We start from the raw sequence: 11,668 nt of genomic DNA, 5'->3' as shown, positions 1-11,668 counted from the left end.
ACACTAAAGTATATTATACATAGTAACCGAGCCTAGCTATTACAGTGTATATGAGACAAATCAATCAGAGTGGCTTTCTTTTTGTCTGCAACCAGCGGCTGTGCTGTTTTCTGGGACTGAACAACTAGCAGAATCATGCAACCACATGGTCCTCCTGCATGCTGCAGGCCCATCCAGCCATGCATGCATCTATCTCGTGCTGCTGCTAAAAGCTATAGCTAGCTAGCTAAAATCGATCTCTCCATCCACCGATATAATGCATGTCGCAAGGACACCGAATTATATAATAGTTAGAAAACACACGCATAAAGTAGTAGGACGATCCATGGAGTAAACAATAGCAGAGGCAGGCATCCTGTGAAAAAAGGGCCTGGCCGGGGGACACACTCACAGGCATATGCATGCATGGTCATAATTTCAGGAGGACATATATACTGCTATAGTATGTACCACTACTGTACTAATGAAGTCTCAACTCCCAATAGAAAATTAAATAGCAAACTTTGACAACGCAAATAGTAAAATGTAGTACATTTCTTCTTGGTTGTCTTGCTTGAGACTGTCGTCCTGCCGGTGTGTTTAGAACACTTTGCATTTTATATTTTTGCATTTTTGGAAGGAAATTTTTAATATTTGAAGTATTAAATATAGACTAATCACAAAATTAATTACAGGTCTCGTCTGTAAACTACGAGATGAATCTAATGAGTCTAATTAATCTATCATCAGAGGATATTACTGTAGCACTACTGTAGCAATTTAGTGTCTAATCACGCCATAATTAGTCGCGATTTACAGTCCATTTGTGTAGTACGATTTATTTTTTGGCTACATTTAGTACATCATGCAAGCGATTTATAAAAATTTTACATTTTGCGTTTTGGATCTAAACAAAACCTGAGACGAAAGAAATTAAATTGTGGCCCGTACTACGTGTATGTGTCGTCCATGCCTGGTAACGCGTTGGCTTCTTTGGTAATGTACCTACCCTTCGGGTGAATGGCAGTGGGTCGCCCCTTGCTCTTGCTGGTCTGATCGATAAAGCAATATATATAAAACCAGTACTGCTACTTGCTAGCTAGCAATTGCAGTGATAGATCCAAGAAGATGCAGGGGCAAATTCGGTGCTACGTAGGATCAGCAATGGCATGAGTGAAGGGCGAGCAACAGACAACAGCGGAGAGAGGCGGTCGGGGAACAAGAGGACGAGGGAGAGAAAGGCAAGATACCTAGCTGCAAATTAAGGGGGTGTTTAGATTGAGGGACTTTAAAAAAGTCCTAGGGACTTTTTAGTATTTAGAAGTATTAAATAAATATTAATTATAAAACTAACTGCAGAACCCTGGGGCTAAACTGCGAGACGAATCTAATGATGTATCTTAATCTATGATTAGCGAATGGTTACTGTAGCATCACTGTAGCCAATCATCGATTAATTAGGCTCATTAGATTCGTCTCGCGAAAAAGCACTCAGCTGTCAAAAAACATTTATAAACAGATTTTATTTAATAATATAAAATAGTAAGATTCCTTTTGATGTGATAGGGACTTTTGGAAAAAGTCCTGGAGCCAAACAGGCCCTAAAGACGACTCTACCTACCAAAGATGAGGAGAAGAAGAGCATGACATTTCAAAAAGGATTATATGATTTGTTTTTGAAAATCAAAATAGGTTTGCTCCTCATCGATCGATTGAAATCTTGCTTATCCACCAATCACCCAAATTTGTATTAGAAATTGAATGGAGATGGGGATTTCAGGTTATGTTTAAGGGGTTTGGGTTTGGTGGGTGGGGGGAGGGGAGGCTTATGTCGGTGTCCGTTGAGGGAGCTACAGGGTGGCTCGTCGACCGGCGATGGAGGTGGGAGAGACGGTGGCGGAGCGGAGGCCGCGACGGCGCCGCTGGACCTACAAGTGGTGGAGGCAGCTGGGGCATCTGGTCCAAATGGTTAGTGTCGGGCCGCGGTGAAGGCTGCCAGAGCTGGATGGAGGCGCTGGCGGTGGGGGTGGTGGGCATGTTGAAATATACAATGCATACTTGGAATATTTTAGAAGATTGTGAAAATCACAAGAAACTAACTTTGCAGTGTATGAGGATAAGATCATGTCAAGGTAAGAAGGTTCTAGAAGAGTGGAGAGCAAGTATGAGTAATACTTATCATGCTTCATGGTGAAGTGTAGAACTCTCTATATGAAAGATATTTGTATGATCGGATAAAGATAGAGAGAACTCTAAAAATGTAGAAGAGTGTAGAAGGTGGACACATGGCAACACCATATGAACCATGGAGTCCTATACCTCTCTCTTGCCATACCATGGCATAAGAGGTCTCAAGTAGGAGATGACAAGGTTGCCATGTAGTATAGTGATCTCATGGTAGGGTAGCCACATAAGAGTGTAAGTGTCATATCGTGTTGTATCAAATTGAGTTATGAATAAAGGTTTGAGTTTCCTTGTAAGTGTTAGCCTCCCAGTTTATAAGTACTTAGTGTATAAGCTGTGATATATCGTAGGCTGGCTTTGCCACCCGGGATCACAAAGGGTCTGGGCTTCATCATAGGAAGGCTCTGCCTCCCGGAAGCCAGCTTTATGAAACGTCCCCTCATAAGAGGTGACTCAAATGTGATACAAATATCAGTCCCAGGAGGCTGATAACACATTTATTACATCAGATGGTACATCACTGTACAACTCTACGCGATAATGGGTAATGAAGCGCCACTATCGCGAGGACAACAACTAAAACCCAAACAAGAACGTGAACCACGTAGAGCTCATCAGAGTCTTGCGCCATACGAAGCTTTCTGCAGGGGACCCTAACCACAGGCAAGGTTGGGTGCAAAACGGATCCCCTACTCAACGTCCTCGGGAATGAAGTCTGGATCTTCCTCTGTAAAAATTAAGCAAGGGTGAGTACAAACGTACTCAACAAGTCCAACCACACCCACGGAGGGGGTATAAACGGAATATATGTACATAATAAATCAAGGATAAGGCTAGGGTTTAATTTGAGGAAAGCTATTTTTATGCATGAGTTTATTTAAAAGAAAAAGATTTTCTAAGCAATTATTTTGTACCGAGTAACACGTAGGGTTGATCCACCTAGGATCCAAGTTTATAGGTTGCTACCGGACTCCTCGTCCGCAGTAGCACACGGCACAGCTGCCTGACACTTTTCCAAAACAACTCACGCCAACCCATCCATTCCTAGAAGAAGTACTAGTTGTGTGACCAAACCGTAACTCGCCCAGTACCGTGGGCACGGCTATTCGAATAGATTTTATACACTGCAGAGGTGTGCAACTTTGCCCACAAATGGGGTACCACAGCACGATCACCTTAGTGATGGTGCAGATCCCAACAAAGTCATTACCCATCTTAGCTAGACCTAACTAGCCAACACGGAATCCATCAAGGGGTCATTGACCTATCACCGAGGTTTAATCGGGGCATAAGTCATCGCGATCTTATTCCTTCTTCTTGATCACCCATTACTCTCCGCTCTCTTGATGGCTATCAGACTAACTGATTTATTTGGGAATATTTTCGAGAGTGAAAGGACTTGAATAGGATTTTGGAAATTGTTTGGGCTACTCTGGGAAATATGTAGGGGTCTGTGTATAATTAAGGATGGATCTAGACATCCGAATTCTTAGAACAAATTTAATATTTTAAAATAGATATGCTTAAAATTTTATGCTAATATTTTTTATATTATCAAGCATATTATTACACATAAGAATAAAATTTTGTATAGATTTTTTATGTATTATTTGCTCCCTACAATTAAAAAGGTGAAAAAAGATTCGAATCCGTATCCGATCCGTATTTGAATTTTTATATCTATTATTTGAGAATATATATATGATAAATTTGAGGTTTAGTTTTTATGAATCTTTACAAGATCAATGTTAAATACAAGGCTATGAATTTACATAGTAAATTCTATATCTTATTTGTCCATAATCGAAGAAAAATGACCAAAAATTTGACATTCGAATAAACATCCGAATCCATCCTTATGTATAATTACTTTCATATAGTGGAGGGACCTATTCTTGAAAAGAAATAAGGGAGGGGCTCCTTGCAAATTCTTTTGGAAGAGCAAATGATTTGGTTGTAATTTTTAGAAATGCCTGGGCTGAACTAGAAAGGGCAAGAGTCTAATTGAAATTACTTTTATGTGGTGGGAGGGCTCATTTCTTGAAAAGGAATAATAGGGAGGGCTTATATGGAAAAGGGTCTAGTGAGAGGGGGGCTCTTAAACAAAAAGGAGAGAAGGGAGGGGCCTAGGGGCAAAACTGCCCCTTCTTCCTCCTCTCTAGCCACGAGAAAATAGAGGAGGGGGTAGGAGGCGCCGGCGGCCTTGGGCCCGCAGCCCTGGGGGCTTGGGGCGGCCATGGAGGAGGGGGAAACGGAGAGCGAAAGCAAGAGGATTCGATTCCCCTCCTCACCTTGAGCTGGGGCGCGGCGAGGAGGCGGCTCCACGGCGACGGGCGGAGGCTGATGGGGGGCGGCTGTGCCGGCGGCGCTGGGAGGTCGGAGAGGGGCGCTGGCGGTGGCGGCCGGGGTTGTGGGAGCGAGGGCGACGCGCAGGGGGTACTTATAGGGCGGGGCGAGGTGTGGAGGATTGGGCGCGGTGGTGGTGGCCGGCGAGCTTCTCGGCGGCCATTAATGGCGCTCGTCGTCGCGGAGCGGCGGCGAGAGCAGCGAGGCGGCACAAGGTGACGGGACGACTCGGGCAGGGGCCAAGTGGCGCGCCCGGCATCCCGGGCGCGTGGTGCGCGTGGGGGGCGCGCGTGCAGCGCATGGGCGCACAGGGAAGGAGCCGCGCGCGTGCAGGAAAGCGAGAGGGAGAGAGAAGGAAAAAAGGAGGAGGAGAAAAAGAAAAGGAGAAAAAGAAAAAGGGGAAAAGGGAGAAAAAGAGAAGGAGAAAAAGAAAGAGGAGAGAAGAAAATGAAGAGAGGGAGGCGTCGGCGCGATTTGCGGCGGCGGTCGGCCACGCGCGTGAGCTGCGGCATTCGGCCGGGAAGCGATGCACGCGGATCGAGGAAGAACAGAGAGACAAGATGGTGATTGGTACTGGTGTCGGTACGGCGGATCGCCGGGAATGATTTCAGGAGATTGGTCTCGGACAGAAAAGATTTTCAAACGATTTGAGCTTAACGACGAAAAAGATTTTGAAACTGATCTTAGCGAATGATTTATTTTGGTGAATTTTTCGGGATGTTACAATTTATCTGTTGGTAGGCTCTGTCACCCGGAAGCGAGAAGGCGGCTCTGCCGTCGAAAGAACCTTGTACACTAAGTAACTAGAAATTTAAAAGAATAACCGACTCTAGAGTGAATTGGTGTGTCTTAGATGTAGATCTTCAGGTTAGTGGGTATGAGGGCCACATCGGTTCCCAACAGGCAAAAGAAGAGAACGAGAGGAGAAAAAAGAAATAAGAAGAGAGAAGGACTTGGGATGTTGTATCTATATCCAACAGTTAAGGTTTTTGAAAAAATGAAATCAAAAGGATTATAGGAAATTGCATGAGATAACAAACTGATGGTTACACTGAAGCAATGTAGAAAAAATTAGAGGAAAGGGATCGACATGGTGATGACGCGTGATAATAACGGAGATGGATGGATGTTAATGGAGGGAGGATTCTCATTTGCTGGTGTATTGGATCGGAGTAAATAAAAAATATTAGTAAACGTGTGTGATTGATAATTACCGTCGTAATGAATTCTCCGAGGATATGATATGATCTCCCAGGTAAGGAGTGGTAGTCGTGGTGGTGGGGATGGATGCAGACCAGCTGATGTGATATCTGTTCAGGTTCCTGGCAAATGGTATGGAGTGTGCTCTTCTTGTGTAGCGTCGTGGCGGGGTCTTGCAGAGAGAAAGGGGGCAGCCTGGGAGCTAATCACAGCGCTGTTCGTTTCTCTTAGGGGGTGTATAGTTCTCAAAAAATTTTGGGTGAAAAATTTTAGACAACGTTTGACCACTAATTAGAAGTATTAAATATAGACTAATTATAAAATTAATTACATGGATGGACGGAAAATCACGAGGTGAATCTATTAAGACTAATTAATCTATCATTAGAGGTTGGTTACTGTAGCACGATATTGTCCAATCATGATCCAATTAGGTTTAAAAGATTCGTCTCGCAATTTCACCTGAGGTTGTGGGATGGATTTTGTCAATTATCCACATTTAATACTCCTAATTAGTGGTCAAATATTGTCAGTTACGGTAGCACTCAAAAAATTTTGGAAACTAAACGGGCTCTTATTTCATTCATTCATTCATCAGAGTACTAGCCTAGATCCAAGAAGGTTGTATTTAAATTTCAAAATTCTACATAAAAAAATATCACATTAAATATTTATATACATACATAAAGTATTATATAAAATTTATTTACAAACTTTTTACACGGATGAGTTGTAAATCGCGAGAAGAATATAATGAGCCTCCTTAATCCATATTTTTCAACAATGATACTACAGTAACCATCCTCTAATTATGGATTAATCATGAATTAATTAGACTCATTAGATTCGTCTCGCTATTTGCAACCCATCCGTACAAAAAAATTATAAATATATTTTATTTAATCTTCCAAATTAGTAAGATTCTATTTCCAAAATTTTTGACCAAATTGGTGGGTCGTAAATCTTCTCGCTCTTCTCTTTCTCACATTGAGAAAGGGAGGAGAAAAAGGGCACATTCCATATTCCCATCCAAGCCCCCAACCAGTCCACAAAACAACAAGAGGAGCATCCTCTCCTCTCATCCACAAAACAACAAGAGGAGCATCCTCTCCTCTCCTCCTCAGTCGGGGTCAGTCCTCCTCCCCGCCGCCGCCTCCTCCCTCTACCCTCCAGGCCCCGCCGCCCGTTCCTCTTCAATGCTCCTCCCCCCGTCCCGCGCCACGCCGCCTCCGCCATCCACATGGACTCCGCCGCCGCTGCCGCCGCTCCCATCCTCCCCCTACTCCTCTCCCTCCTCCTCGCCACGCCGGCGGCGGCGGCCACGCACCCGACCGACATCGCCGCGCTCAAGGACCTCCGCAAGTCCCTGACCAACCCCGACGCGCTCGGATGGCCCGACAACGACGACGCGTGCGGGCCCCCCGCCTGGCCGCACGTCTCCTGCGACCGCTCGGGCCGCGTCGACAACCTCGACCTCAAGAACGCCGGCCTCGCCGGCACCCTCCCCGCCACCATCTCCTCCCTCGCCGCCCTCCAGGGCCTCAGCCTCCAGGGCAACCGCCTCTCCGGCCCGCTCCCCTCCTTCCGCGGCATGTCCGCCCTCCGCCAGGCCTTCCTCAACGACAACGCCTTCGACTCCATCCCCACCGACTTCTTCGACGGCCTCACCGCCCTCCTCGAGATCTCCCTCGGCAACAACCCCCGCCTCAACGCCTCCAACGGCGGCTGGGCGCTGCCCGACGGGCTCTCCGCCTCCGCCCAGCAGCTGCAGGTCCTCTCCCTCGACAACTGCAGCCTCTCCGGCGCCGTCCCGCCCTTCCTCGGCACCATGAACAGCCTCCAGAACCTCACCCTCTCCTACAACAACCTCTCCGGCCCCATCCCCGACACCTTCAACGCCTCCGGCATCCAGAGGCTCTGGCTCAACAACCAGCTCGGCGAGACCAAGCTCTCCGGCACGCTCGATGTCATCGCCACCATGCCCAGCCTCCAGGAGCTCTGGCTGCACGGCAACCAGTTCTCCGGCCCCATCCCCGACGCCATCGCCGCCTGCAAGGACCTCTACACAGTCAGGCTCAACAGCAACCAGCTCCTGGGCCTCGTGCCACCTGGCCTCGCCGCCTTACCCGACCTCCAGGAGCTCAAGCTCAACAACAACAACCTCTTGGGCCCCATCCCGCCCGTCAAGGCGCCCAATTTCACCTTCTCCGGCAACGGGTTCTGTGCCGCCAAGCCCGGGGACACCTGCGCGCCGGTGGTCATGGCATTGCTCCAATTCCTCGCCGACGTCCAGTACCCCACCGGGCTCGTCGATACCTGGTCCGGGAACGACCCCTGCGCGGCGGGTTGGGCTGGCGTTTCCTGCGTCCAGGGCAAAGTCACCGTGCTCAACCTGCCGGACAAAGGCCTCAACGGCACAATCAGCCCGAGTCTCGGCAACATCACCACGCTCTTAGACGTCATCCTCGGCGGGAACCATCTCAGCGGCCAAGTGCCGGACAGCCTCACCAACCTTGACTCGCTTCGGAAGCTGGACTTGTCCATGAATGACTTATCTGGGCCACTGCCCACCTTCAAGCCGAGCGTCCAGGTGGATGTCTCTGGTAATCTCAACTTCAATAGCACGGCGGCGCCGCCGGATGCGCAACCAAACAGCTCCCCTCATTCTCCAGCAACTCCCAGCGGCGCACCAGGCTCACATGGCAGTAATGCAGCCATCCCGGGGAATGTGAGGAAGACCTCATCAGCTGTCTTGCTGGACACAACCATTCCGGTTGCAGTCAGCGTGGTTGCTCTGGTAGCGGTGGGTTCTGCGTTCTTCTGCAAGAAAAGGGCATCAACGCCTCCACAGGCAGCCTCTGTTGTCGTCCATCCCCGTGATAGTTCCGATCCAGACAACTTGGCCAAGATTGTTGTGGCGACCAATGACGGCAGCAGCGGCACATCTCAAGGCAATACACATAGCGGGAGCAGCAGCTTGGCTGGTGATGTCCACATGATCGAGGCTGGAAATTTCGTGATTGCAGTGCAGGTCCTCCGTGGTGCCACCAAAAATTTTGCCAAGGAGAATGTGCTTGGCCGTGGGGGCTTCGGCGTCGTTTACAAAGGGGAGCTGCACGACGGCACCATGATTGCGGTGAAGAGGATGGAGGCTGTTGCGGTCAGCAACAAGGCTTTAGACGAGTTCCAAGCTGAGATTGCCGTTCTAACCAAGTTACGGCACCGCAATTTGGTGTCGATTCTGGGATATGCAATCGAAGGGAACGAGAGGCTGCTGGTCTATGAATACATGCCTAATGGGGCTTTGAGCAGGCATCTGTTCCAGTGGAAGCAGCTTGGGCTGGAGCCTCTCTCGTGGAAGAAGAGGCTCAACATCGCCTTGGATGTCGCCCGTGGAATGGAATATCTGCACAACCTGGGTCATCACCGCTTCATTCACAGGGATCTCAAGTCCGCAAACATTCTACTAGGCGATGACTTCCGGGCAAAGGTGTCAGATTTTGGGCTGATGAAAGATGCGCCAGATGAGAACTTCTCTGTGGCAACCAGACTCGCCGGAACATTTGGATACTTGGCTCCTGAGTATGCAGGTAAAATTTTAAAAGCATACCATTTTAATCTCGGTTGCTTTCGCTTTAATTGTGACCATTATATGTTACTATTGTGAGATATCAGAATTTTAGGTGACAAATTGCCAGCATATTTCATTATGAGTCTGCAACCAATGTCTGCCTTATATGGACTAAGAGGGTTCTAGAAATAGAAGTCTGTTTTTTTCCATCACAAACTATCCTCTTTTTTTTAAAGACCACGGAATAGCCTCTTGTCATGTAACCGAATTGATCTCATAGTTATCTTGGAACTGTAAAGGTCGTTTCACACATCATAACTGGCTCGAAATGTACAGTTATTAGCTCACGGTATTATAGTTGTTTGTGCATGAGGTGAGATATTTTTTAATGAATGTTGAGTAATAGTCAATCAATAATAAACTTAAAGTCGGTCCAATATTATATCCTGTTTTAATGCTGCAAAAGATAGCCACTGTTTAGTAATTTTTCATTTTTGGTTATTATGATATTATGATCGTCTCCTGAATGTGTGGCTGATGACAAGTTGTTATTGTGATCCTGCAGTGACGGGGAAAATCTCCACAAAGGCAGATGTCTTCAGCTTTGGGGTAGTGCTGCTGGAACTGATAACAGGGACAACTGCTATTGATGACAGCCGTGTAGGCGAGGGCGAGGAAACCCGTCATCTGGCATACTGGTTCTGTCAGATAAGGAAGGATGAGGAGAAGCTGAGGGCGGCGATCGATCCCACTCTGGACGTGGCGGACGACGAGATCTTGGATAGCATCAGCGTGATCGCGGAGCTTGCTGGACACTGCACTGCCCGGGAGCCCTCCCAGCGGCCGGACATGGGGCACGCCGTGAACGTGCTGGTCCCGATGGTGGAGAAGTGGAAGCCTGTGAAGGACGAGGCCGAAGATTACCTGGGCATCGACCTGCACCTGCCGCTGCTGCAGATGGTGAAGAGCTGGCAGGACGCAGAGGCCAGCATGACGGACGGGAGCATCCTGAGCTTGGAAGACAGCAAGGGTAGCATCCCGGCCCGGCCGGCCGGGTTTGCCGAGTCGTTCACTTCGGCGGACGGCCGGTGAAGAGGAGGAAGCGTCAACATCATCTTTATCTACCGACTACGGTGATGGGATAATAAGTAGCACATCTCTCTCTCTCTCTCTCGCCTGTTTCGGCACAGCGTTTAATTCGTTGTTTGTAGGTAAAAAAAAAGGAAAAAAAAAGAGCGCAGCATTGCCCATGTGCTCGTGCTTCCTTCTTGTGTAGATATAGATGATGATATGTTTCTTTTTGGTAGTAGGATTGCTTCAGTGTTATTCCAATCTCTGGCTTTTCCGAGCCGTCATCAAGACATGTGTAATGCTTGCTTAGTTTCCTGTGCCTGGAAGGAAATTTTTTTGCAAATGGATGGCATCTCCTGTCTTGTGCTCTGCAAGGAGTAGTGATCCAAATCATGAGAGGAACCTCGCTCACACTGTCGTCACACACAGGCAGTAGCCATCAGTCCAGGCTTGCTTTTGGCACCTTCCAAAAGCCCTGCACTGGAGGCATCTCATGCCTACTACATAATTATCGATGTCCCAAGCGCGGGAAACGAATCATGGCATGGTACACATCTACTGTTATTCTTCCAACACTGCTACGCTAGAGGGCCGGGGTGCTAGTAGTATCTCAAAGCTTCAAAAAAAGGTATCTTTTTTTTAAAAAAACAAAAGGTATCTCAAGGCTAGCTATCAGTTAGATGATGGCATGTACCGTACCGGAGGGGTGGCTAGCTGCTGGCACCCCAACGGCATAGTCGTGACCTGAATTCCTGACCTCTCCCTCTCCCTCTTCACCAGCAGGGACAGGGAGCAAGCAAACAAGACTCCAGCAGACTTGAGGCTCCACGCCACACCTGTCAATGTGTAGCATATATAGCATAGCATCCATGACCATGATTGATGAGGTCAGATCATATATATGCAGCGCAGTGCAGGCTCCCACATACTGCATATCTTCTTATCACCGGCCGGAGTACACATGCTCGCCACACTCTCGACTCGGCTCTAATAATACAGGCAGGACTAGCTAGTGGCACCAGCTTCAGTCCAACGGTATTTTCCTCTCACAACACTCCAGCCACCAGCTCCAGCCAGCCCAATAGTATTTTTCTCTCACACCATTCCAGCTCCAGCCTCCAGCTTCAGTCTGCCGAACGCAGTGGCACGATAATACAGGCAGCACTAGCTAGTGGCACGATCTGATAGCTAGGCTAGGCACGGCCACACTGCTCATCCTCACTCACTGCTGGTAGATCTGGTGTAAGGAAAACCATTGCTCAACTTGTGCCTCTTCATATGATGAATGGAGAAATGGAAGAAGCGATTAGGACAAAT

General features: G+C 47.9%; 1 protein-coding gene across 1 annotated transcript; it reads left to right on the top strand.

Annotated features, from left to right (window-relative positions):
• The first annotated feature begins 6,795 nt into the window (after positions 1–6,795).
• On the top strand, positions 6,796–10,696 carry LOC120681807 (receptor protein kinase TMK1-like). The gene is made up of 2 exons (XM_039963419.1): positions 6,796–9,299; positions 9,846–10,696. The coding sequence occupies exons 1-2, from the start codon at positions 6,950–6,952 to the stop codon at positions 10,370–10,372; spliced, it is 2,877 nt and encodes a 958-aa protein (XP_039819353.1). The 5' UTR covers positions 6,796–6,949; the 3' UTR covers positions 10,373–10,696.
• Positions 10,697–11,668: the final 972 nt, after the last annotated feature.

This window comes from Panicum virgatum, chromosome 7N (genome assembly GCF_016808335.1).
Source record: "Panicum virgatum strain AP13 chromosome 7N, P.virgatum_v5, whole genome shotgun sequence".
Lineage (NCBI taxonomy): Eukaryota > Viridiplantae > Streptophyta > Magnoliopsida > Poales > Poaceae > Panicum > Panicum virgatum.
Note: the sequence above shows the minus strand (reverse complement) of the source record. Positions and strands in the feature narration are given on the sequence as shown.

Coding starts and splice junctions, on each gene's coding strand:
- LOC120681807 (XM_039963419.1), top strand. CDS start 6,950: ATGGACTCCGCCGCCGCTGCCGCCGCTCCCATCCTCCCCCTACTCCTC. Junction 9,300..9,845: donor CTTGGCTCCTGAGTATGCAG/GTAAAATTTTAA, acceptor GTGATCCTGCAG/TGACGGGGAAAATCTCCACA.